This window comes from Xiphophorus maculatus, chromosome 5 (genome assembly GCF_002775205.1).
Source record: "Xiphophorus maculatus strain JP 163 A chromosome 5, X_maculatus-5.0-male, whole genome shotgun sequence".
NCBI classification, from domain to species: Eukaryota; Metazoa; Chordata; class Actinopteri; order Cyprinodontiformes; family Poeciliidae; genus Xiphophorus; species Xiphophorus maculatus.
In genome coordinates, this window is record NC_036447.1 from 30,950,864 (window position 1) to 30,978,171 (window position 27,308).

General features: G+C 37.0%; 1 protein-coding gene across 2 annotated transcripts; it reads right to left on the bottom strand.

The window, feature by feature from the left end:
* Positions 1 to 2,023: 2,023 nt before the first annotated feature.
* On the bottom strand, positions 2,024 to 22,309 carry LOC102221764 (breast cancer anti-estrogen resistance protein 3-like). Of its 2 annotated transcripts, XM_014473665.2 has the most exons (20): positions 22,142 to 22,309; positions 21,835 to 21,935; positions 21,590 to 21,707; positions 18,892 to 18,921; positions 18,754 to 18,815; positions 17,483 to 17,616; positions 12,325 to 12,364; positions 12,092 to 12,208; positions 9,868 to 10,011; positions 8,751 to 9,043; positions 8,325 to 8,410; positions 7,722 to 7,841; positions 7,494 to 7,651; positions 7,219 to 7,419; positions 5,957 to 6,118; positions 5,091 to 5,206; positions 4,676 to 4,847; positions 4,488 to 4,599; positions 3,628 to 3,813; positions 2,024 to 3,291 (listed from the first exon to the last, which is right to left on the bottom strand). In XM_014473665.2, the coding sequence occupies exons 2-20, from the start codon at positions 21,922 to 21,924 to the stop codon at positions 3,101 to 3,103; spliced, it is 2,532 nt and encodes an 843-aa protein (XP_014329151.1). In that variant the 5' UTR covers positions 21,925 to 21,935; positions 22,142 to 22,309; the 3' UTR covers positions 2,024 to 3,100. The 2 variants fall into 2 exon arrangements, with proteins under 2 accessions (XP_014329151.1, XP_023190139.1); XM_023334371.1 differs by lacking the exons at positions 17,483 to 17,616; positions 18,754 to 18,815; positions 18,892 to 18,921; ... (1 more) ...; positions 21,835 to 21,935; positions 22,142 to 22,309 and adding an exon at positions 15,024 to 15,577 and having other exon boundaries at positions 2,027 to 3,291.
* Between the last annotated feature and the right edge of the window lie 4,999 nt (positions 22,310 to 27,308).

Consider the following 27,308-nt stretch of genomic DNA (forward strand, 5'->3'; position numbering starts at 1 on the left):
GTAGAGAGCTCTGAGGACGAGAGATCAAACTACTTTGCTTTTGACATTGAACCCTGAAGACCAAAAGACATGGAAGTTTCCTCTAATGATGAGAAAGTTACCATCAAAACCACAACTATGGATTTGACAGTAAAGGCATCAGAAGACTTTGTTGCTTTTGAAAGTGTCAATGTTCCTCGTGACGAAATGGACCTGGATGTGTTTGCTTGCTCACAGTTTGAGTGAGTTACCTTTACAACCACACTACTCCAACATAAAGAGAAAATGCTTTTTCAGTGACACCGATGTGTTGACCCTGATACTCCCATGGTCAGTCAGTCCAGATGATTTAAGATATCCTTCAATTCCTGACCCAATCTTTGAAATTCCTGTAAAAAGTGGACCTCAGTGGCACCATCTGTCCTCAGTCATTTGCTGCTTGTACTTACCTGACAAACAGCAGGTTAGATTACCCACCTTTTTTCCAATTGTTGAAGAGCTGCTGTTGAGTGGCCCTCCTGGGGACTTCCTTATGCTGCTTTGAGATTTCAACGCTCGCGTGGGCAATGACAGTGAGACCTGGAGGGGTGTGGTTGGGAGGATCGGCCAGCCTGATCTTAAGCAGAGTGGTGTTCTGTTATTGGATCTCTGTGCTCTTCATGGATTGTCCATAACTATTTCAATTTGTTCATGAGTATCCTCATATGTACAATATCCCATTTTTACATGCATGTATGAGTTGGAAAACAAGACAAATACAAAACTTAAATTTCTGCACATTTGTTGACTAACATGTACTAATTTAGATGTCTACGCATGCATTTTTAATTGACAATAATCTTACGCCAGTCACAACTCCTTGTGTTTTCATAGCAACTAAAACAAACAAAACCCTGACACAGGTTGTTTGACATCATCGTATCCATGAGAACCTCTGTGTGATGTCAGTGATGTCATAAATGTTCAAAGAGATACAAGAATTCTCAGTTTGTTTTTCAACTTGGTTGGAGGTAGATCGATCCCAGAGAGACGACTTCAAACTGACTTTACAAACCATTTTAACTGAACACCAAGTTAAGAGGATTTTTGCCTGTGATGGGACCTTGGATTTCTTGTTACGAAGGGAGTTGAAAAGTTGTTAGGATATAGCACAAGAGGCAACAATGTCCTTGTAGAGAGCTCTGAGGACGAGAGATGAAAATACTTTGCTTTTGACATTGAACCCTGAAGACTAAAAGGACATGGAAGATTCCTCTAAGGATGAGAAAGTTACCGTCAAAACATGGAGAAAGAAGGAGACCATCTCTGGTTCATCAAGTCTGATCATGATGAGTTTCATTTTATCTGTGCTGCAAACTAAGAGCTGTGACTCAGTTTGTGTCTCAGTTTGTGAGTTATGGTAACCTTCATCAGGTGAAAACTTCACATCTTGTCTAGTATTGCTTTGCTCACAGAAAACCTTCTTTTTGACAATTTGAAATATTTAAAACATTTCTCTTTTCTTTTTCTTGTGTATTGTAGAAGTTTGCTGTAATTTCTGACACATTTGTGATTAGTGTAAATTTGACTCACAGCTTTAAATATTTAACTAATGGAGTGTTTTATATGTTTTTTAATAATGCAAATTAAATTCTTTGTTTCTTCTATAGTATATTACATATATTTTACTTTCATTGAAAGGTAAAAAATAAAAGTAAAAGCTATTTTCAGCCTCTGCTTATAAGTGTTTAAAGTTAGTCATATTACTGTTGCAGAAAAACAAACATTGCTAGTTTTCATTAGATCTCATTAACTGAACCAAGCAACATAAAACATTGTCAACACTCTGCCTCTTAGCATGATCAACTTACTCTTATGTTTTTAGTTTCTGTATTCACATCCTCTGAGTCTAAAACAGACTAAGAAACTTTGCAAAAGCTTTCAGCTCCGTAATCTTGCTGGTTCCAAGTTCATCAGTGTAACAGTGGCTGAATAAAACTTAGTTGATGAAATTTTTAGAAAACCATTCATAATTTATTATTCACTTCACAATAATCCACTATGTGTTTGACAATCACACAGAATTCCCAGAATAAGCACTAAAGTTTATGCCTGTGACGTGACACATTATGGAAAACGTTTGAGGTTTTAAAAGTACTTTTGCAAGTCAATGTAGCTGAAAGTCCTAGAGTAACTCTCAACTTCCAGAATACCTCAAATGTAATTTTTTACTTCACATTTACCTATATTGTATAAACTCAGATGTGTAAAATGTTATTTCTTTATTATTTTAGAACCAAAATGCTTTATTTTAAAAGTAAAGACTTAAAAAAATTAAAATAAAGAAAAATGTGGATTTCTTAATCAGTTGATCCATTTGTGTTTTGAGACTGAAACATTTGGGAGTAAACAAAAGTTCTTTTTCAAAAAAATAAGCTAGTCATCAAAAAAATAACTGGAAATCCATATCGACTGTGTTGCCCAATGTGCAATAAATAAGTTGCATCTGCATGCAAACCATTCCAAATGGAGGAAATGAGGGATTTAAGATTCATCTCCTGACTTGAACTATGAAGAGATTTCCTTCTTATTGAGTCATATCATGTTTAATCATCTGTTGCCTTTGTTGTGTTTTTATGTAATATTTAACAAACATTACACAACCTTTAAACAAGTGCCCCTTGTATCAAGTGACAAACATACAGTATGTCTTTTCTGTCTTTTCAGATGCAGTTAAAAAAACTATTACTTTAAAGTAAAGCATTTTATTGAATTTTGCATCCTGAAATGAAAAACATTATTTACAATAAAGTCCCATAAAACAGTCATTCAAGGGTGAACAGAACCAACAGCTCAGCAGGAAAAAGTTGCTAAATTAAAACCTAAAGTAATAAAAATGTTTTTGATAAATCTTATTCAGATTTCCTGTTAATGAAAAAAATACTCAAAGTCTTTTCACAGTGAGAGTCTGCTCATAGATAAACTCTAGATAAAATTAAGTAGTCATCTGAAACTTTACAGAGTCCTTCATCTCTGTCAGTTAACATCTCGCCGCTGCAATATTCTCCACTTCTGAACGCATTGAGGGTCACTGATGTGTTCCACTGATGAGGAAGTCCAGTTTACTTGTGCAGTAACTGGTTCAGGTTAAAGTGCCCGGTTGTTGCGGAGAGACCTCCACAGGTTCCAGTTTATCAGAGAGAACACAAAGAATCTTGTCAAACTTCTCGTATCTCTCCTTTTTGTCTGCGGCCGCCCCCTGCTGCCCCCAGAACAACCGCAGGGCGAACTCTGTCCGGAAAGTCTCCAGCAGTTCCGGGACTGGAGTCCAGTCTGTTGGTGAAGAGGTGCAGCAGACATGAGATCAGAACTCACTTTTTGAGCATGCAACATGTTGAGCCTACCCTGAAAAGGCCCTAATCAATATCCATATTTAAACAGATTGATATGTAGCATAAGACAGTTGTGATGAGCAATTTTCCTGAGTCTCAAAACTCTTGCAGCCTAACGACTAAAGCTTAAAGATTCAGCCTGCGTTTATTTGAAGGGGTCCTGAGAGACGTTACCTGAGCAGCAGCATCGTCTGTTCTCACCATAAACCCTCTACATTTACTTTTTGTTTCAGTTTTTAAATTAATCAGCTCTCATACTAATGTCATGAAGGCGAACCTGTGAGCAGAGTCAGCGCATTCTTCTGGTAAACCTGGGAGTGTAACGCAGCGCTGCGAGCTGATTGGAGGACGTCGTACAGCACCTGGCAGCCCCGCTCATTGTTTTCCACTGGGTCCTCTCCCTCCATCAGCATGAGAAGAGGAACCAGGTGTGGCACAGTAATGGGACCCTGGACTACAGAATCTGCAGACGAACATGAACCCCATCAGTCACCAGCTAAAGAAATGGGTTACAGTTGTATTTATTTTACTCAATTCAGTTCGTTAACATAATGCCTATTAACAATTCGCCTCAAGGACTACGAGAAAGTAAATTCAGTCAAATCATACAGTTAACAGGTCAATTACATTACCTTGTTACATTGTATGTTGACCTCAGTTATTAAACAACATGACATTTTCAAACTACTTGGAGCTTGACAATAGATATTTTGTTGTCTAAGGTAACTTGGTGGCCATCTAAGTTTAAAAATATCTAATTATGTGAGTTTAAAGAATTGCAGTGAATAGAAGAAAACCACTTATTGATTGCATTCCCACTTCAACTTCAAACCATGCTGCATTCAGAGTTCCTCAGACGCTCCAAAGTATTTGGTTTGGTAGCTTTAAACTTACTCAAGAAATAGTTTGTTTGAGTTTTAAACTTACTCAACCAATCAATAACTAATGATCGGTAATGATCACTGATTACCGACCATTAGGAAGCCAGACCCGCTGATTCTGATTTTAGCCAATACCAATGTTTTTGTCCTGAAAGCGGATAACTATAGCAAGATAATTGCTGCGTTGGTAAAAGTATGGTGACTATTGTTAATGCCGAACATGCAGACGTGACAATCAGACAATCAAAACACTCACTATTTCCTTCATTCAATGAGTTCATGAACGGTCTGAGTTTCTTCTCATACAAAACTGCACACTCTGTGTGGTTCCTCCTGAGCGCTCGCCATGTCATCTCCAGCCGCACGATCTGGACACGAGAGCACAAACAAAGATGAGTGAAAGAAAATTTGAAGGATTTTAAGCCTCTTGCCAAGTTGCACTACCTGAGTCATCTCCAGAGCCTTCATAACAGCTGAGAAGGAGAAAAGGTTGTACACATGTTCTTTCAGGGCCTGAGCCAACAGGATTACTTTGTGCAGAACCGTTGCTCTCTGGTTCACCGTCCCCGTGCAGCCCAGTATGTCTACTGCCACGCCAAGGGTAATCAGATGATGCCTATGGAAAAGAATAGAAATTAAGTGCAGGGGGTTGTCAGGATACTAGAACTAGATGCATCAAACTACTAAAACAGGCTTCAGTGCAACTTGCTTTCATTGTATACTTCACAGAGCAATTGAAAAGAATATAAACAGCGTTTTTAAAGAAATTGTGACCATAAACATTTGGAAGCTAACCAAGAAGTTGTCTGGGTCGGCTAATTTTCCGTTTTAAAGAACCAAATGCATCACTGCTAATTACCTTTCCAGCAAGTCCTGCCGTAACTGATGTCCATGTGGCAGAGTAACAAGCTCCAGTCCCGAATTCACTCCCATAATCCTCTTCTGCTCATCAGTCACACCAACAATGCGTGCTACCTGCATTAAAGGTTTTCACATTAAGTTCTAAATGAGGACAACATGACTTCATTTGTTTAGCTGATTCATTTTAAATACATTTTGAACATTTTACAGGTGTTTGCTGTACAGGAGCTTGTAATTCAATAATCACAATAGAGACATGATAGCGACAAGTATGTGCAAGATGGAAAACCTTTCAAACCAATTAGAATAGCTAACTGAACTTTGCTGCACAGTTTGATAGCTACAATCATGTAGAATGCATGTATGATTACATTAAAATAGTTTTTAGTGTATTTAATATTTAAACCACATGTGAATGACAAATGAAGTGAGAATTCTAGGGAAAAAAGGTTAAATTTCAAAAGAGCCAAAGCAGCAGAGTTTTAAAGACTAAAATAAATAAATAATAATAAGAAACAATATACTTTTCCAAACTTTGTCAGATGATGTAGAAACCCCAAATAATCAAAATAGATAAATTATTTCTTAATAATCACAATTAGTTATTTCCTGGTCAACCTGTTGCAGTGAAGGAATTCAGATGAATTTGTTAAAATGAGTGCAAACTAATTAAAAATGAAGTATATTTGGTGGTTCCTTTTAACTTCTTACTGTAAATGCTGGTAAATAAGATAGAAGTTGTCAATTATTTAGTCGATATAAGATTAAAATGGACAAACATATTTTCATTAAATAAACATAAAGTAAACATAATACAAGGTTTTGAAATGTTTGCAGCTGCCATCGCATAATGTAAGTTCCTACCTGACAGTCAACACTGAGCATGTGCAGAGCAAGAGTTTTGGTGTCTGATCGGCTGAAGAGCTCTTTGACAGCGAGCAAAACATTCGACTCCAAAGGCCTGTTGTGATCCGGCAAGAGCAGCGAGGTGAACTGGTCCAACTGGAAACAGGACAACGTCTCGATCTGCAGCACAGTCAGTGACAGGACAACTGTCACACCTTTGGTCTGAACTTATGGTAATCATTGAAGAGCTAAAAGTTCCAAAATTGAAGTCAAAACTTGAAATGAATTTATTAATTTTGACTGCACCAACTTTAATACTGATCTTTTTCATTTAACATAAGCAGGTAGAAAGTTGAAGTGTACCAGGCAGTGGTTTTGACTGGAATCGGACAATTTTCAACCTGATCCGAACTGACCAGTAATCTCTGGTTCAAAAAAAGCAGTTAGAAACTAAAATAAATTGCCTTCTTTTGATCATACCTAAGCTCTACCAGATTGTGCTAACAACAACACTCTTGAGTGTGGATGCTGCAATTCAGAGAAAAAGTTTGTTATTTTCAGAATGAAGTGTATAAAATGAAATTAAAGAACTGTCTCTCATGCTTTTGGGGATGTGAGGCTGTGAGAGCGAGGGAGAGCAAGACTTCAGCAGATAACAGAAAGGCTGGGTAGAGCACAGCAAAAATAATCTGATTTATTCTTTGTCATGGCTTTCCTTTGACACGGAAAACCAAAATAACAAAGGAGTGAATTCAGGAGCAGACTTTGAGGGGCAAAACCAGAGCCAGAGGCCAGAATCAGTCTAACCGATCATCTCAGAAAAGACCTCAATAGTTTACTGATGGTGTTCATCTATTGTGACTTGACGGAAGGAGAAGAAAATGCCCAAACGTCAATCTTGTAGAGATATACATCTGGCAGTGATTACTACCAAAGCTGCTACAACAAAATATTAAGGTATGAGTGTAAATTCTTATGAAAGACTGGATTACCCAAGATTTGACAATAAAAACAATAGTTTCTAGAGAAAAAATATTTCATTTTCACTAAGGAAAATTGTGTTTATCCTTGAGAAAATTAACACAAGGCTGCCTTAAAGCAACCATGTGATGTAACACTATATGAAACAAAGTGAAGCGGGGTGAATACTTTCTGGGAGAACTGTATAGATTATTGATAATAATAATAATAATTGCTAGTATAGTCCACAAGTACATCTACTCAAATCAGCTGCAAATATAAATACTCCTAACAGTAAACTGAATGTTATTTATACAAACATGCGGTCGTTCAAAATGCCAGTCTCTCTCTTCCTCTGCTGCTTTCCTCTGGAGCTCTTTCTGAAACAGCAGCTGTGAGGACAGGCCGTTGTTCTGGGCCTCCAAGAACCCAAAGGAAGTCTCTGTGAGGCGAGCTCGGCTCTGCCACTTCTCCTCCGCACGCAGCCGGTCCACATGGCCCTTCCTCTGAGACTGAGGGACCTGAACACAACAACAGGCCTTATACTCTCTGTGGAGGACTTACTGCTAGGAATAAAATAGTTTATTATTTTTACCCGTATGATGAGCTCACTGTAGTACGATGAGGGGTCTTCATCTGGGTCTGTGGAAGGAACAGGCGAGGCGTTGGAGAAGACAGTGGAGACTCTGAGGGGTTTGGGAGGAGCTCTGGGATGCAGCTGCCCATCTGAACCTCGCAACGTTGCACCACCACCTGGAGGCAGAGACAAGTGTGCTTCATGTGGGTTCACTATATTTTCCTGGGGAAAATAGTTTATTAGTACCTGGATGGGAGGGGCGCGTGTGATGTGGTCTTGGGCTCAGCAGGGGTTCGCTGCCTGTGCGAAACACAGGAGAAATTGGGTCGGAGTCTGTGTCGTCTGGTGGGATCGTCTCTGGAGCACCTGAACGAGAACATAAACTATTGAAACCAGGTACAGTATTTACATGTTGTAGAAAAATGCATGTTTTTTTACCATCTGGCATTAAATCAGGCTAAACCTGAAATTATTTCCCACCACTAAATGCTAAATAATGAATTTGTTACTACTAGTTAAACTAAGGTTACTGTATTTAAACAATCTGAGAAAATTATGACATCTTCATGCTTCCCCCAGTATAATGTAAGTTGCCACCGGTGGGTGGCTCCGTGTCTGTGCTAATAAAGTCTGTATGTGTTCTTCAGGTGGCCGGTGCGTTAGTGGGCCGGTGGTTCAGCCCGTGGAGGAAATGTTGTGCTCGTCTTGTAGGCCAGTTATTAATTATGCTGGGGTTTTTTCAGGGTTTTTTTTTGCAGCACCACAATGCTTCAAATGTAGTGGCCAGTTCTACACTACATTTGATGATGAGTTAAAAAAAAAAAAAAAAAAAAAAACATGACGGTGTACCAGTTCGCAGATTGCTGTCAGACTGTGCAGACTGAAGTGAAGGCCTCCGTCCAACATTTTCCAAGTTAGCAGGCTGGCTTCCACTCCTGTCACACATACAGTATGGAGTTTGTTATTTCAACATCGCAATTCAGTGCAAAGGTTTTCAACTACTCTTAGTTTATTATGTTGCTAACAAGATGCCAAACCTTCTTTTCCAACTCATCTTTAATTTAGTCCTTCAACAGGACTTTGACAGGATACTGAGGAGTGTGGTAGAAACATTGATCAAACTAAAAGAAGTAAACAGTCACATTATTGAAAGTCTGACTCCTTGGAAGCAAGATATAAACATAGGAGATATGCTTTGCACCTTTTGACAGTACTGCATGTACTATGGTATGTAATATTTAGTACAGTAACACACTCATAGACCTCGTCCCGAACCTTAGCAGTGGATTGATGACCTGCAGCGTGTCCTGTTGGGAATAGCTCAGGCTGCGCCTTTTGCTGCTCCCACCTTGGTTTTCTCTTGCTCTGCCTATGGTGCTGCTGCTGTTTTTAAGCTCCATGTGACCTTCACTGATCACACGCAGAGGAAGGGTCCGATTGATTGGGTGGGAGATGATGGCCCCTGAAGTCTTTGAGATGGGTCGGTTTCCGCCCACGTAAAATCGGATCAGAGCGGGAACGTTGTCGAAGCGATCTTCCTCAAACTGGAACAGCTCCCGGGAGTAACCCTGTCACAGGGAAGACTTGTATATCAGCACAGTACTTTGAAGCAGAAAGAGCCCAAACGGGTGGAAACCCAGCAGCTGTTCTCAACCCGTACCAGAACACAGTATTAAAATTTCTCAAATCTATTTTGAAGCACAGCACTTCAAAAATTATGCATTTCTCAATATACTATGTGAAATCACCGTCAATCAATAGCTGCAGAGAGGTTCGTTCTGAGTGGATGGAGGCAGAAATTATTGACAAGCAGAGAGAAGGGAGTCACTTTCTGGGTTTGACTTGAGGAGTTTCAGAGTGTTTTGTTTCCTTTTTCTGTGATGGTTATGATTATAACCATCATTTCTAACTAATAACATCCATATCAAGTCATTATGTCACCCTGGATAACAAAATGCAACAATTCTGTAAAGAAATCCTGATTCAGAAACAAAACAGTTGTTTCATATTTTTGGTCTCTTATTGGGTTCTTAATTATTGGTGGCATAGCAACAGTATTTTTAGAAAATATTTCAAGTGATCTCCATACGTGTACATGTACATGCATTTACAATCATGACTAATAATAAAAAAATGATAAAGCAAATATGATGATTGCAAACATTAATGTCATTTTCATTTGATTAATATTTAGTGTTATTATTACAAATCCACCATAAATAAAGAAAAAAAAACAAACAAGAAAATCCATTGAACCAGCGGCATGTTTACATGAGCTTTTAGTCCAGCCAGTAATAAGGAAACAGTGAAAAATATAAAACCTGTACAGAAACATTTACTGTAAAACCATAAATCATGTGGATATGTGAATGGTAGCAGGACATACACACACCTTTTTAGGCCGAAGAACTACTTTTATGATCTTAAAGTGGTGCGGACCATTCTTCCAGAAACAGCTTAGAACGTAATCTCCAGGAGTGGAGGATGAGTCTCGGACCAGGAAATCCTCGTCCCTCTCGAACAGAGACTCTGCAGCCTGGAGGAAACGCAGCAGTCATATTTAATAAATTAGAATATAATCCCAAATGAGTCTCATTTATCAGATTAAAAGTAGTTTCTGAAAGAAATATCCTTAAGCAAGTATTAAACATAATTCATATTAAGCTCACATTTCTGTTTTTAAAAATAGTTTTTTTATTGGTCTGATGTAATATTCAAAATTTAAATATCCAGTTTTACTCCACTTGTATATCATTGGATATGTAAGTGGAAAATCATCATAAATGACAAATCAAGTATTTCAAACATCCGCCTGCATGTAATCAGTCTATATAATATATTTCACTTTGTGATAAAGTTCCTAAAATAAGCAGGCTTTTTAATGGTATTCTAATTTATTGTATGGGTCTGTATGGAATTACATTTGTGCTGATGCTAGAATACACATTATTTAATAAAGACGCTAATTAACCACCAGGCACAACAGAGCAGAAATTTAGTTTACCATTTTAGACCCTGTACTCAAGCTTAACTCCAGTAAATCAACACTGTAATAGTTCAGTCTAAAACAGGAGCAATAATAAAGACCAGTAACACAAAGCATCAAAATATAATACTACCATGTGAACACCTTTATAAAACAAGTTTTGACAAATTCATGCCCATTATGTTTTGATGCATTTGCTTTATATTACATTGTCTTATCAGCTTCTACTGAATACAGCATCACATGAATAACATCAAAATAGTGTTACTTGTACACAACATTGCAAAGGACTATTATTATATATTTAAAATGCAATAATTGTCTCCTAATAGAAGTATAATGGCTTCTCACTTTATATGCCAACAGGATATTCAGCTTGATGATGATGGAAGTCTCCATCATCATTACAGCCTTTATGATAACTCACCTACAAATAACTGCCATTAAACTTTGCTTGTACATTTAGGTTAATAAGTCGACTTCGTCTTATAATGAACAAGTTGCATGTTTGTCTTAATGAGCATTAACTTCAGTAAGACGGACTTAATGTTTAAATCACTAAGACTACAACAAAAGCCTGAATGACTGAATTAAAGCAAAACTCTTCATATGGCATCCTGTTTGTATGAGCACTAGGCAATATATCTGCTTGTGATTACATCACTTTAGTATTTGTGAATTCAGAGATAATGCAGCCTGAGAAAAGCCCCACAGAGCTGTGTTACAGGACGTAACGTAACCCCAACCACTCAGCAGCACTCAACCAACTGACAGCAGAAGTCTCAGGAAGTAAGAGAAATACTGTAGTTTTTCTAGAAAATTGCTGCATCATTGGGTTTATTTTTCAAAAACACAAAGGTGTGCTGAATAATGCTAGTGAATAAATGCATAAATTGCATTTCAATTATGTTTGTTGTATATGTACATATTTATCGTTTTGTCAAAATGACTGCAATAGTTTTTATTATCACTTATTTTTATCACACGAGTATCACAAAATACTGTGATAAACTTTCTCGTCCATATTGCTCATCCCTAAAAACTAAAATGGAAATGGACACATTTTCAGTCTCCAGATATGCAGAGCTGCATAATTTTTTTTCAATCAATCAATGAATCAAATTGTGTTTGTATAAACAAATAATTTTCTTTCCACTTCAATTTATGAATGTTTTAGTGCTGGTCTACTATAAAATCAAAATTAAATAAGTTTGTATTTGCAATTAACAAATTTTTAAAAAAGGAGGAACTTCCTTTATTTCCTGTATTCCATAATAATTTATTACTCAGAGATTTATGAGTTAAATGTTGTTTTAACTCATTGTGCAATTTTCTTCAAAAACATGTATGCAAATGCTGATGGCTATGGAAAGGAAGGATCTCCTGTAGAGGTCTGTGTTACTGTGAAGCCTCTGGCTGAAGACTGTTGTTGTATACCAGTTTCATAAGGAGGATGTTCAGAACTGTCAATAATAATTTGATACTTGATAAAATACTTAGGTAGATCTGGTTGCAGACCCATATCACAGATTAATTGAAAATTTGTGGTTGTGATAATTGATGTTATTAAACTAACAGCATAATGTTTCATTTGTGTGTGTGTGCAGCAAATATATTAGGGTATGTGCACCTCTCGTCTCAGCGATCCGTGGTACCAGGCATGGCTTCTCAGATCCTCAGTGCTCAGCTTCAGCTCCTCTTCAAGCTCCTTCTTCAGAATGTCCATCTCTTTCCGACCACCAAACATCTAGAAAACATAATTAAAATTATATCTGCCTATCCACTTTTGTATAAAGTGGCTTTGAAGACCAATATGTAGGGAGGAGGGAAAAGGGCAGAGACACAGAGAGGTTCTGTTCTTACCTTCAGGTGGCTGAAGTATGAGCTGATACTCTTCCTCTTGCTGAAACAAACAAAAGCGGAAGGGATGCAGGTTTACTGTACAGGCCTAGCCAAGGACAGAAGACCAAGGTCTGGATCTGTCATTAGTACCAGAAAAACCAACAGACTAACAGCATGCCTCATTTTTGTCCTTCCTTCCTTCCTCCCTTGAGTTTTCACCTTCCTCCCACTGTAAACACTTCCACCTCAACTTTACATCAGATAACAAAGAGACAACTACAAACTAAAAATGGAAAACATGAACATACCCTTTGAAAAAAAACTAAATTCAGCTAATGAATGAAATTATTCAACCTTTGGGTGCGTTTCATTTGTACTGTAAAAAAAGTAAAGTCTAAACTGGAAGGTTAGAGGTTCCTAATTAACATCGTCCTTAAAATCCAAAATGGTTGTCACAAACATTGTGAAATGTCAACAATAAACCATTTATTTGCTCCTCTTTTATTTATTTTTTTCTCATTGATTCAGTGACACTGGAAAAGAATTGCAGAGAAATTCATCGTTAACAGTAGCTAGCCCAAAGTCACAGAGTAAAACAGAACCAATCCTGTTGATTTCCTGCCTTGAAACTTGGAAACAGACTGTTAAGTTGGAAGTGGATTAGGTCACTTCATATCCCAGGCAGAGTGGAAAACATGGACAGTACAAAATTCAAAGATTTACCATCAAATTGTCTCTAAAAGCTTTACAATATAATTAGTAGCAAAACACACAATTATTCTTATTTCACAAGAAATAAGTCTCCACTGCATTACGACTCACTATTATATTGTCATATAAAGAAAGCCTCAGTAGTTGTTAACCTAACAGGTTTTAAAGTCATCAGCCTTCACTAGGTTTACACTCCTGCTTTACTGTCAACAGCAAAAGCAGATCCCTGCACAGACCCTCCAACCATTGAAAATCCTCTTGACAAATTAGCAACAACAATATCCCTGTTAACTTTTACATTTTCTAACAAATGTGTATGCCTTACTTTATAGCCAATGTTGTTAAACATCTAACATTTTATTTATTATTCTTGATTTGATTATACTAACAAATTCAGATCTTAGTCTGAATTAGTCAGGCAAATGAGTAAAAATTAAAAAGCACATTAAAAAATTACAATAAAACATAACATGAGACGACTATGAAAAAATGTAACAGTTGAAAATAATACTGCATTGAAGTTGTACTCAGATGTGGAAAATTCTGACTGGAGAGCCCTCCAAAATTGGACCTCACTCTGGGAAACAGAAAATAACTCTGAATACCTGCAGTTACATGTTTTAATATTCCCGCTAGTTGGATAAATTGTTGCAAGTTGTGGCAATCTTGGGAAAGTAAAACTATTTGAGACTGCAAAAGACCAAGATAAAGGTTCCCCTTCCAGCAAAACACAAACACTGAACATGCAGGTAAAAGAACAATAGGATATTTAACATCAAAGCATATTTATGAGTAAAAAGTAAAAAAATTCTGAAAATTGTGTCATTATTTTTGGCCATAATTGGCCAATTATGGTCATCTTTATGCTCACCAATCTCATGAAAGCTCAGTAAAACAGCGTATGTCTGAAACCTGATCAATTGTGAAATGTTTGAGAAGCATACTTTTTCTCTGACTCCAAGGTTCTGTATTTGTTGTGCCTTGTTAGCATTAATGCATGTTGTTACATCACAGAGCACAGAGGTCTGAGAGTAACAAAATTAAATACATCATGAAATACAGCCATGTGAATTTCCAACTAATAAATGTACCATAAAATTAAACATCATTAAATAACTAACAAATATTTAAATATATCATTAAATGACAATATATTATTTGAATTAATTAATTTAAAAGGCAGATTTAATTATTTCATGGCATTTATTTACTATGTATAGTTTCACAACATATGAAATTATTTATTAGTGTATTTATTAATGTTGTTATATATATATATATATATATATATATATATATATATATATATATATACTTACTTAGTGGCAAACTTAAATATTTAATGATATTTTCAATAATTGTGTTACCCCTAATCTTCCATAGAAGAAAACATAAAACATGCTACAAAATAAAGCATTAGACTTTAATATGGTCTGTTTATGTTTCTTTATTTAGCTGAGTGTTTCAGTTATTTTTTAAAAACATAGCTTGAAGTATATACAAAGTCCATGTGATCAAAGTTTTAATGTTTTTATGGGGCAACCAAGTTTTAAGGGGCGTTGGCCACGGTGGAACCGCCACTACCAACACCTTTTAAATGTGCTGAGAAACCACGTTGTGAAATCTAATGTGAGGTCACTGATTGCAGCATCTATAATGACCACCTGTGTTGTATCTTTGATAAAAAACATTTTTAAAAAATGTAAAAAAAAAAAAAAAAAAAAAAAAACGCAATCAAGCCCCAAATACATTTAAATACCTGAAGAGTATCAGTAGAATTGCGCAACAGGTAAACTATTTAATGGAAAACCTGGGGAAGTTACAGGAAGTAAACACATAGTAACAGCATACTGACTTTTTTTGGACTAAGCTATACAGCAGGAGCAACGTAAACAGCAGCTTTTGTCTGAAGCTCTATATGTTCCTCAAGCCCTCCAAGAACAAACTAGGTACATTTGCTGAAAATGATACCGTGTCAGGCTGCGGCTGACCAAAGCGGTGGTTCCTACCTGTAAGACCGCCTCACAACTCACTCCCCTCCGGCATGTTTCGCGGCTTGTGCTCCACGCTAACACCAACAGCAACCAAACAACAGCTGGGGTTACATGTAATGTTCTGTCTTTTCTCTCCTCTGGCCCCTCCCTGTGCCCCTGATACTGTCCTTCCTGCCCAGAGTCGACAAGTTACCACAAGTTGTGCCGAGCTCTCCTTCCTCTCTCCTCCTCCTCCTCCTGCGTCAGGCATTCCTGAGATACCTACACATCACCTGGTCTCATTTAGCAGGACTACCTTGCCTTCCTGTCTGTTTTTAGGAGAGCAGCTGTATTGCGGTGTTTCTCATCTGATTTTCTCCCTCAACTTAAATGACCTACTTTTACCAGCACACACGCCACTCTACACGGTCCGAAACAGTTAGAGGGCTTCAAAGTCATTCCTCACCAATGTTGCTTACACTTGGCTATGTAAGGTGGCATGGGGGCCTTGAAAGGTGCCTACAAATAAAAGGGATTTATGTTTGCTGTTCCGATTTGCTAATATGTTTGTATTTGATGCTGGTGTCTCAACCAACACAATGACTCATTTTACTAAGCTAGGTGGATAATCTTGCTACAACGTTGTCCTGAGCTTTTTATTCCTTGATTACTCAAGGCTTATTTTTAAATATGACATGTGGTCGTATAATTTCAGTAAAAAACGTGTTTTGCACTAATTAGCATAAGCAATTGCACTGCATGGGTGTTAATATGAACATCTTACAAGCAAACAGGTAAAATGAAGTGAAGTCAGACTTGTATAACACTTTTCAGGACCCTCAAAGACGTTTTACAACAAAATCAGTCATTCTCATTCATAGGGTGATGATAGCTACTGGATTGTAGCCACAGCTGCCCTGGGACAGACTGACAGGCCATATCACGCCATTGGCCCTTCTGACCACCAACACAGGTAAGGTGGGAGAAGTGTCTTGCCCCAGGAAACCCACTGATTAACTTCTGCCACCATTGCCATGTTGGTAAAAGATTGGACAGTCTGGGTTCTAACTTAAGTTAGCCATCTTCTCCTTCAGAACTTGGTTCTCGACCTTCTGCTCTATTACTCTTTTACTCTTGACACTGAAAGGATATAAAGAAAATGTTACATTGAACTGTGAGAACATATTAGCAACTATGAACTGATAATTATTAATTTCTCAGCATTTTGTATATTGATAAGAAGTACAAAATAATGCCATATTGGACCTTTAATATCATAACTGGGATGATGGTGGCAACGGTGGTAGGAGTTCATCCCGCAATCGGTGGGTTGCTGGTTCTATTCCGCCTCTGTCATTGAGTCCTTGGGCAAAACACTTCGCCTGCTGGTGGTGGTCACTTTGTTTTCCTCTACTTGAAATATATAACATTTTTATACACACTGAACACAGATGTACTGTGGCCCTGAGGTCAATTTGTTGTTGTGTTTTTTGTCCTTTTTAATTGCACTTTGTTAATGTTGTTGCGTTTTTCAATTTGCTGAAGTGGTTTGCATCTCAAGGCCACCGTGGAATAGTTGGAATAGAAATGATTAAGAACTGGACAAAAAATGAATTAAATAGCTGCCAATTTCAAATAAAAGAGTTACATTTGTAGATCAATTCCACATCAATTTTTTTTATAGAGGGTCAGAGAAAAAATAAATATTATATCTGTGGTTTCAAATATTTTCATTGTGCTTTGCTAATATTAACCAGTGTTTTTAAATAATATCTTTTGGAGAAAACGTGTCCCATTCAATCACCCAACAATTAAAAGATGCTTTTGAAATTTTTAAGCAGCAGTTTGATGACTGAAGGCTTTTTACTTTGCTTTGTTGAAACTGCTTTTATTTATTTGTTTGTTCGAACTAGAAAGCCAATGGCAGATTTAATTACTTTAGTTTCCAGTTTATAATAGCCTGAACTTTAAAGCAAACATCAAAGACAGTCTTACAATCAAAATGCTTTAAAATAATCTTGAGATTAAGATGGTTAATTCATAGCATTACTCATAAAAATGCAGTTATCTTTGATGATTAAATCATACTTAATGTTTCACAAACGGAGCAGTTCTTCATAGGCTTTTCAGATTTTCAGTAGATGGTTAGTTTTATGATTACAAAGTCTCAGAGGTTTTATGACAAACATGTTAATTATTATCCTGATGTGAGTGGGCTGCTTCTTAAAGTAGGGCTCTTCAACTCCAGTCCTAGGGGGCAGTGTCCTTTAACTTTTAGATTTGCCTGCATTAAATGTCTGAATCACCTCCTCAGTATGCAGTGAAGTTCTCCAGAGCCCTGCTAATGAATTAATTATTTTACAGGTGTGTTGAAGCAGGTGCATATGTAAAAGTTGCAGGGTACTGGCCCTCAAGGACTAGAATTGCAAAACCCCTGCCCTAAAGCCGCAGTCATGTTCCTGCTTCTGACAGACAAACAGCAGGTGTAAGCTTACCTGTGTTTGCCCTCTTGACTGAGAGCATTGTCCTCATCTAGAGGGCGGAGCTGCGAGCAGGAGGCCGACAAACGGTGTTTCTTGTCAGTGCGATGGAGGCGGGGAAGAACGCGCTGACGAAACAGATCCTTTGGCTGGTTCCACAGCAAACAGTTGCAAGATGAAGATTCATTGTGTACTATTGTTTTTTATTACTTATTCAACATTTTTAATAATAAAAATACCATGTAAAGTTTTTTTTATTTAAATATCCCCAATGGGGCAACTGACATAAAATTTCCACCAGATGTCTGCAACAACCCAAGTAACAAGCAGGCTGCCTAAAATAGAAATTAGTCCATCAGTTAAGTTTTTTGAGATGAAGAGGAATAGTACAGGAAATAAACAGTAATTACAGTCACATTTGTAGCTCAGGTGGGATTTTAACCCACCTGAGCTACAATAAATTTATTTGAGCACTTCAAATTTTGAAGTGCTGTTTATTCCTTCTTATCTCCAGTTCTTTCTGTTGTTTTTCAATTTGATTCAAGAATGAATGTAACATTTACTTTAAAAAAAAACAATTCAAGTTTCCTTAGATATGTCTTATGAACAATTCCCTTGGATGGAAACCCAAATTTGCATCATTCATAAAGCTTTCTTATTCTTTGGTATTTAAAAAACTTTCCAAAGGTCATCAGCTAATGTAAAACCACTTGATATTGATCTGCACATAAACTGGAATGTTTTCCAAATACTGACAGATTTCAGATTTCCTGACTTTCTTTTAAAGAAATGTGTCTAAAGTGGCCTTTATTTGAGGGTGAATTAACAGGAAAGTATGTTGTGAGAGAGGGAAGACATGTGGCCAAAATCAACAGGCTGGGACTTGAACCTGTGACGGCTGCATCAGGGCTGAGGACTCTATAGATGGGTCGCAGTTTCCCCCTGCACCACCATCATGCCCTTCTTTCTCTTCCTTGTTTCTTTTTGTTCTTGTTTTTAATATTCCCAGTGTCATTCCAGTTGTTTCCACACAACTTCAGTCAGTGACTACTTTGCTCTGATTTCCTGTGTATATGAATTATTTGGGTTGACGTTGACATTTGTTGCGACCTTTCTGTGGCCCCATTAGAAAGATTTAAACTGAGAAAAATGTTTACATCAATTGATGATTTATGTTATTTTGCAAGTAATATAAATTACAATCTTTTTATTGATTGGTTTATCTATGTATTGATTGATATAAACAATACAGTAAATATTAACTTTGGGTTTACTGAAGGCCTCACCAGGTCCGATGATGATCCCAGGGAATATTGTCGACTGACTTTGTGTTTCACAACCTGATCATCTGACAAGGAGAAATGCCATTAAGGTTTGAGTTCCTGGGCCAGACACACACATTTCTTAGAAGAGAAGATGCATACCACAGCCATATCTGTGTGGTAGAAATGAACCTGTGAGATAAGAGAAGGAAACACCATGTTAACAGTATGTTCGTACTGAGCCAAGTGGATGTTTAATCTGTTTTTCACTTACAAATTCAATTTGGATGTAGAGGATATATGTTATATAAATTTCTGCCATTAAATTGTTTGATACGTTTACCTTGAGGGATTCGATTTTTTGAAGGAAACATCTAAATACCAAACAAGATGGCCTGATAAACCAGCTTGTCATGCACATCATAAACAATTTTAGTAACGACTGACTGTCTTCAAGTAAAAAAGTACAGATAAAAGTTTTACACCTGAGGACTAAATCAAGCTTTCAAATTCTCAAGAATACAAGCAGCCTGATAAATAGATTTTCAGTTGTGGTCAATTAAAATTGCAATGAAAGCAGGCATTGGTATCCTTGAAAAATAAGGTGTATTCATGCATCGTGTGTTTACTTTTGGTTTTGTTTTACTATGTTGCAAACTAAAAAGGTCTCCCTCAATTTATTGGAGAACGCCTTGAACTGGTAGCTTATTTAGAGAAAGCTGTCAATTACTGTCTTTAAGCTTCTGACTTAAACATGAGCTAGTAAGAGATTTCCATTTCACATAAGTAGTGCAAGAATGACAGATAAAATGTTGTAACATGATCATATTGCTTTTATTTGAAATGGGAAAATAACCACTATTTCTACTTCTACTATAAGTGTAAAGTGTATTCATTGACTATATGAACAAACATGTCATCTGTAATGTGTATTTATTTGGGTTACCTAATGAAAATATGGACTAAATGTTAGCTAAAGGTGGTATTAGTTGCCAAATGCTTATTGTACAGAATATAAAAGGCAGCTGTCAGTTGTGCTACCGCCCAGCAGCTTGCCAACTTTAGTTTTAAAACAGCATCACCTTAAAACAAGTGACTAATTTGAGATGCTCCCTTTCATAACATGACAGTGTGTGCTTTTTCTTTTAAAGCGCTATTTACTTTGGCAAAATAATGAAAAGCTGAGAAAGTAACTGATTTTGAAAGGGCTGGAATTTCAGCGCAAGTTGAAAAACAAACTGTGGACGGCTATTAAGTCTTTGACAAATCTTCTGTACAAACCTCCACACCTGCTGCTCCTCCATCTGGTCTGTCTGCTAATACACATCTTGATGAGCAAATGTGTGTGTGGCACCTCTAATTGAGCCAACGTGGTTTTCTCTTTAGGCAGTGCTGTGATAAGCGCGTCAGCACTGCAGACACTCTTGCTTTATAGAGAATTTAGAATTATACACCAACAAAGGTCAAGATGTTTTGATTTAGATTTTGTCATGAAGTAAAACAAGAAAAGAGTAGTACTATATTGTGAAATGAAAAGATTCAGGCTTTTATATCTCTTAAGAAATAAAAACCAACACAGCAAGTCATTTTGCATGGATGTCTACCAGCTTTGCACATGTAGAAATAGATTTTTTTGCCCCCATTCTTCATTAGAAATAAACTTAAAATCAGAATCTAGAGGCTCTGTATACAGGAATTCTAAAGTCTGCAATTACCAATTGTATTTGGTGTGGACTTTGGTTTATTGTCTGTATTTGTAGATTTTAATTTGCCTTACACTTCTTTTCCAAAACTCTGCAAGTTGTTCGAAACATAGGATATTTTATTAGCCTTACTGTACTTTGAACTTATCCTGTGAAAATCTTTCCTGTGCTGTCCATTGTGTTTCTTAGTTGTTATGATGCTCTTTGTTCTATAAGAAGCCTTAAAGTCCTTCACGAAACAGCTGGATACTGAGAATAATATAAACACACACACTATTTATTAATTACAGCATTTATAAAGGCAGTTGTTTGCACTGTGTTTAAGTTAGAAGCATCAGAGTAATGCTTATATTCCTTTAAATTCACAACATGCTATTTTATCTTGGTCTCTCACACTGACTGAACCCCCCAAAGCTTTAAACTGTATGATTTTAATGTGACCAAACATAGAAGCAGTCTTTGGCAACAGAGACTTAATTTTGAAAAACAAAAATATTTCATTTTTAGTATCTGAACTGTAGGAGTTAGATTTTTTTATTATTATTATTTGTTGGATATGATTTGTTTTAGCATCATATGAGCTGTAATATTACATCAAGCAAACCAATATTAAGTGTGTTCTGTAATCACTGGCTCGACAATTACAGTAACTTAACAGCATCTTTAAAAATGCAAAGAACATGGCAAATTTAGAGTTTTAGAAATATAATAGAGAATGACATATAAAGAAAGCACAAACAGAATCATTGTGTCTTTTAATTATGGGCTATCATTTGTACTGCAGCACAACTAGCTGAAACGGGAAGTCAGAAAAGTCAGCAATTTGAAACTCCCAATAATTCTAATAAAGATTGTGGGATTGATTATGATTCATGAATTGAAAGTTAATTATGACCATTAATTAAGCTGTTCGCCATTTTGTAAGTTTAGTGATGGGTGTTGCTGAAAACTTTGTTCTGATCCACACAGAAATGGGTCATTTGTTGCCACTGTAATCTTTCACTAACACTATAAAAAATTGCAACTAGCTGTGTTTCAAATTGTGAATAATTTAGCTTTAGTTACAAAAATAGATTTCAAGTAAGAAAACCATTTTCATTTTTTTTTTCCTGCATGACTGTGTACATATCACACTGTGTGTGTTCTTTGTGTCTGACCAGAAAGTGGGTCCATCCTCTGTCGATCTCTTGAAAGCTGAGTGAGGATTGTCTCTCTGTGTGTTGCATCCTCTATACCAGCATCCCTCAGCTCTCCATCCGTTACATACAGCAAACCCTGCAGAGTAACAACAGTGAGAGCCAGCAGGGGATTACACCGGATTGAAGTGAGGATTTCAACACAGAAGAAAGAAAAATGTACATCCCAGCAAGCACAAACAGATGCCTTTTGAGCCTTCACATACCTCCAGACCATAATATTCATTCTCCAGCGTCTTGCTGTACTGGGGCAGACCAATCTGTCTCAGCCACCAGGTGATAGAACGATTATTCATGTCTGAACGAACTGAGGAGAAAGGAAACTGTTGACACACGAAAGCAAATGCTAACACACATATGCCTGTACATGTCTCTGAACAAAAAAAGTGCCTAAGAAAGACAAATGAAGGATTATTGTGGCATCATCGTACTTTCAGAAAGTATTCTACCAGACACATGAGGAATAGGTCTTGTACTGTTTGGCTTTCAGTAGTAAGAGAATTCAGCACCTACCTATTTGCAGGATTCACAGTGGCACTCTTAGCTTTTTTGTTTAGCAATCTTTACATGTGCCCCTCCTAATTCATCTTACTTCCTTCTGGTATTTTCTTCCTGTTTTCTTTTCCAACTGCTCCCTTCCAATTCATCCCTGTCATAAAGTCAGTGTTATTTTCTCTTTGTGGTTACAGTGGAGGCCCGCTCCCCCCTCAAACCTGCAGGGTCACTTAGAGGCCAATCAGATTGTACAGCGGGCACCCAGCACCCCAAAGAGATCAGCAAATCACCATGCAAGGATTAGAATAAGCTCCCAGGAGGTGGAGAGAGCAGGTATAAGCATGTCAGGAAGAGGAGAAAAACAAGCAGCATGTCAGGTCAGAGATAGGTATGTGTGCACACTGGTGTGTCCTCCAAGCTGTCTTTATTCAAGTCAGTGGAAACAGACAGTTAAAGATGGTATGTCTATATGTGCAACTGAGCTGTGTAAGAGGGACATCTAGTGTTTAAATTGGACATACCATTTCTCTAACAGTCAATAGGCAAGTGCATACCCTGGATAGGACCCCAGTTCATCTCTGAGCCAGAGAGAAACAGGGCAGACAGTTGTGCACACTCCTTAGAGAACTACACTATTGGTTTTAGACTATAAAAGGCAGCTAGATTAACAGAAGAGACTATACAAACATAAAACTGTCCTGAAGTGTGGGTTTGTGATTGAACCAAAAAGCAGACCAGAGCTGGGACCATGGTTTATTTTAAGGTATTTAATGAAAAATGAAAAAAAAAACAAGAAGTACAAAAATCACTGGAGCCAGAGCAGAACTCAAATGGGAGAATAGGAAGCACGGGAGTAGACATAACGATCCGGCGAGTAGTGACTAGCAATGAAGTGCTTAAATACTGGGGAGGTTGAGTGTAGGAACAAAAGACTTGGGCTGGTGAGCCAATTGATCATAGGTTTGAGTGGAGGGAGTGAAGGCAGACTCAGGAGGGGGAGAGAGAAAGTGGCACAGGGAAGCGAGGGAGAGAACTCAGGGGAACAGGCAAAATACAAGCACTAAAGAATAACTGGACTAAAGAAACCTATGTAGTGTCTGACCACACAGGAGAATTTTCTGGAGGATTTGGGAATGAAGTCAGGTCAAGGGTCAAAAGACACTAAGCTTGAAAAATAAGTCTAATATATGGTCTCCAGATGTATAAGCAGACAATCCGAAGCCAGGACCCGAAAGAAGACGTGAACGTGAAATGTATACATGTGGTGATTTGTTTACTTTGGGGAACATGTGTATGTGACACTGCCCAGAGATCAGGAGCATTTCCTTATGATTGGGCCAAGATTTCCTCACGATTCGGTCATACTGACTTGGGCTGCATTATTCTAATAAAACTTTGCTGCTCAGTCAAAGTCTGTGGCATGTAGAGCCTTTTTCCTGCAATGTCACCACACAGCAACAAGAGAAGACAGCTGGAAGACACTGCACCTAATGAAACTAGAACAGAGAATAACTAGAAGCAAGAAATAAATGTAACTAGAATCACTAAGGAAGAACCGAATTAGAAAACAAGGCAACGCTGAATAGAAAAAAACTAAGGAAAATAAAAAATGACAAAAATCCAAAACCAAACTTAAACAACCCCAGACAAACAACAAAAACAAATAAAAGAAAAGAAAGGTAAGAGACTCAGCCAACACTTTCTTGTTGGTGAGTTATTATTATTATTATTATTGGATTTATTATTATTTAAGTTCATTTAATACGTTTGTCTGAAAGGTTATGTTTTCATATTATTATTATTTTGTGTTTTTCTCTGTTCTTTGGCCCCTTTTCTTTCATGGTACATTATTAACTGTTCTTTGGATGTTTGTTTGGAGATTAGAAACGCTTACTCACTCTTCTTGTGTTATCAAACTGCTTGATATAAACTGGTCAGCTTTGTGCAGTTGAAAGAGCATGTCCCAGGACATCCTGTGGTAGAAGTCTCTGACAAAACTGCCTGTGTGACTATGTGAAGAAACCCAACCCCCTTTTTCCTTGTTGTGATAATAAAATGCAGCTGAGGACTGAGAGCCGGTGGAGTTGATCCCAGACAATTGTTTGACTGCAGTTCTCCGTGTCTGACTTCTCTCCCCTCTTCTGCAGAAAAGCAATTTAGGTCTCTGGTTGTTTCCTTGCAGGTTGGGAACTAAAATAAACCCCACAAATATTATTATTATTATTATTATTATTATTATTATGAAAGCTGTACTAATTTGATGTTTCTGCTTCTGAAAGGATAAATAAAATAAATGTTAGGGTCATACACACCGTGTGATATACCCCAGATTCTCTAACCTTTAAGACCTTTTCAACAGTAGCATCTTCCCAAGTTCCACTGTGCTGGGACACATTTTAAAGCATTAGCACAAAATGACTTCAAACTTTAATTTATCGTGATATGTCATTAACACATTGAAAATAAATTCTTATCAACTGCAAATTGAGAGAGGAATACAATTCAATAATCTTGGATTGGATTCAGGAGCAGTATGACTTTTTTTTTTAAGGTTTTATCGGCTCTTCTGGCCTTTATTTGATAGTGAATTGACAGGAAAGTGGGTAATGAGAGAAAGTGGAAGACATGCAGCAAAGGTCAACAGGCCAGGAATCGAAGTTGCAACAGACGTGGTTGTGTTTAACTCCTGCACCACCATAGCACTCCAGCAATATGACTTTCATCATGGCTTTAGGAAAGAGACCCTCTCAAATTTACTGGAGGGTCATCAGGGTTTAGCAGGGATGGAGAGCTGCAGTCCGGTCTGGACCTGTGTGTTCCCCGTCTCGGTCTCGTATTGTTATGCTTCTGTCTTGGTCTTGTTTAACAACATGGCCCCTTTAATAGACATTTATTGTGTGCACAAGGACAAATAAGTAGCAATGCCAAATGCTCAACACCCAGTTTCAACACAAAGCACATAAATAATAATAAAATGAAAACGCTAAACCTGCACAACGGTAAAAACACATAATTACGCTTACACATATCTGGAACTCCTCCCCAAGAATTTTTATGGAACTGAAATCTGTTTGATTGCTATTCCAAGATGATAAAATTCTGTTTCTTAAGCAATTTTGTAATTAACTTATTATGTAATAAATTTATGGGCAGGACTGAAAGGTGTGTGTGAGCAAGGTGGCATAAACTCCGGCATGCCACGCCCTCTGCTCTTTTTGGGGCCTCTTACTGCCCCACAGACCACCTGTCACGCTGTAAGATAACATGTTTAACTTAATGCACAAAAAACAATCCTGCATAAAAAGAAAAACGTTAAACTCATTACATCCTGATCGCCTCGGTGATAGCTCTGCTTCACCACACAAGCTCCACCAAACAAGCTTGAAACTTAGTGACTAATAAAGCGTAACTGGATTGGCTGGGTGTTGGATTCTGACATCCATTGCTAATGTCTGTCTCCGCAAATAACCTTGTCTATTATAATTGCCCTCCTAAGACAAATCTGGATCAACAGTTTTCTTCCTCATGTCTTGCCTGACTTCTTCAGATTTTCAATGATGTAACACCAGGAAGCAGAAATCTAAACTAGGATTATCATCCTCTGGGTTTTAGTGTAAAGGCATCAATAATTATTGATACAATCATGTATTTGTCTTCAGTAATACTTCAATAATATTTGAAATTTAGAATTTTTTTAAATAATTCCAAATATGTTTTGTTGATACTGTGTGCATTAGTAATTAATATGGAGTATAAATTATTATATTAACAGTATTAATATGGAGTATTTTATGGAGTATAAATGTGCCAGCTGACTTTATCAAAGGTGCTTTCATGTATGTGGAAAAACTACATTTAATTAGTCTATTATGTTTTAAGGGTTACGAAGGTAACACTTAAAATTTGAATTTATTATCATCTATAAACAGCAAGCAGCAATATATCTTTTAACAACATGTCTATATTGTTAAAAAGTTAGGACTGTGTGAAGGTTTTGCATACTTAATGAAACGTTAGAAATCTTGAGTAATCCTTTGTAATCATGATGGATTCATTTGCTCATAATTTAACAAAAAATCAATTTGTGTAAGCTACTTAGTAGTTTATACTATATAGAGTTCAGAACCTATTCACAGCTAAAATGCAAGATTTATTTTTTTAAGACTTGTTTTTGCTCTATGTAACAGTACCTTTAAAAATCACATTTCTTCTCTTAAAGGTAAAAGGTAAAGGTCATTTTATTTATATAGCACATTTTCAGCAACAAGGCAATACAAAGCGCTTTACAGGAATTAAAAGGAAATACAAACAAAATAACAAACCAAAGGAAATAGCAAAAGAAGAAAAAGCTAATAATGTTGATCCAAAGTAAATAAACTACATACTTCTATTCAGAGTTGGTAGATAAGTATAACTAAGTATCCTCTGGTCTAATTCCTTTTCTGGGTTGGAAGAATAGGAGTCTAAAAAGTAGTTGCTAAGGTAGTTTTTCTGGATTCCAAGTTCTAATCCCTGTACTGGGTTGCTAAATAAGTGTAAGTAAGTAAATATCCTCTGGACCTCTGGGATGCTAGATAAGTATAAGTAAGTAATCTCTGGATACTCCTATTCAGAGTTGTAGATAAGTATAAGTATTCTCTAGTCTTTCTAAGTATGCTCTAAATTTGTAAATTAATGAGTACTCCACAGTTTCTAAGTAATAATAAAAACTAAATGTTCCTGTCCTGGAAGAATTATTTCGTAGAGCCTCTGTTAGCTTCAGAGGAAACGTCTGAAAACAGTCTGAGTCTGATTCACTGCTGCTAGGTGTTTCTGTTCTTTGTGAACAAATATATCCATATAATGTATAATGTATCCATATACATTATGCAGTTTTAGGACGTTTTTTTTTCTTAACCAAAATTTTAATCTCTCTGCAGTTTTCAGCTTCAAGACAAACTTACCAAAATTCAGAACACTGTACAGAAACATAGAAATGTTTCATCAACATTGTAACAGCTTTACTTAGTTATTTGGTGTCTGCATGTGCTTTTCAAACATTTCTTCAACATGACCCTAAATTAACATTTTGGTAAAATGATACAAAACCCAACAGTCCAGCTCTAAAATCTGCATGTGCTGGTGCTTTTATAAAAATTGATGCAGGCAAACCTCTGTTTTGCATGTCACACAAACAGATGCACGC

Excerpts from the sequence above, each read along its gene's own strand:
- LOC102221764 (XM_014473665.2), bottom strand. The coding sequence starts at position 21,924 with ATGAATAATCGTTCTATCACCTGGTGGCTGAGACAGATTGGTCTGCCC. Across the intron at positions 12,365-17,482 it reads AGTCAAGAGGGCAAACACAG|CAAGAGGAAGAGTATCAGCT; the intron begins GTAAGCTTACAC and ends TGTTTGTTTCAG. Across the intron at positions 5,207-5,956 it reads TGCTCAGTGTTGACTGTCAG|GTAGCACGCATTGTTGGTGT; the intron begins GTAGGAACTTAC and ends CCTTTAATGCAG.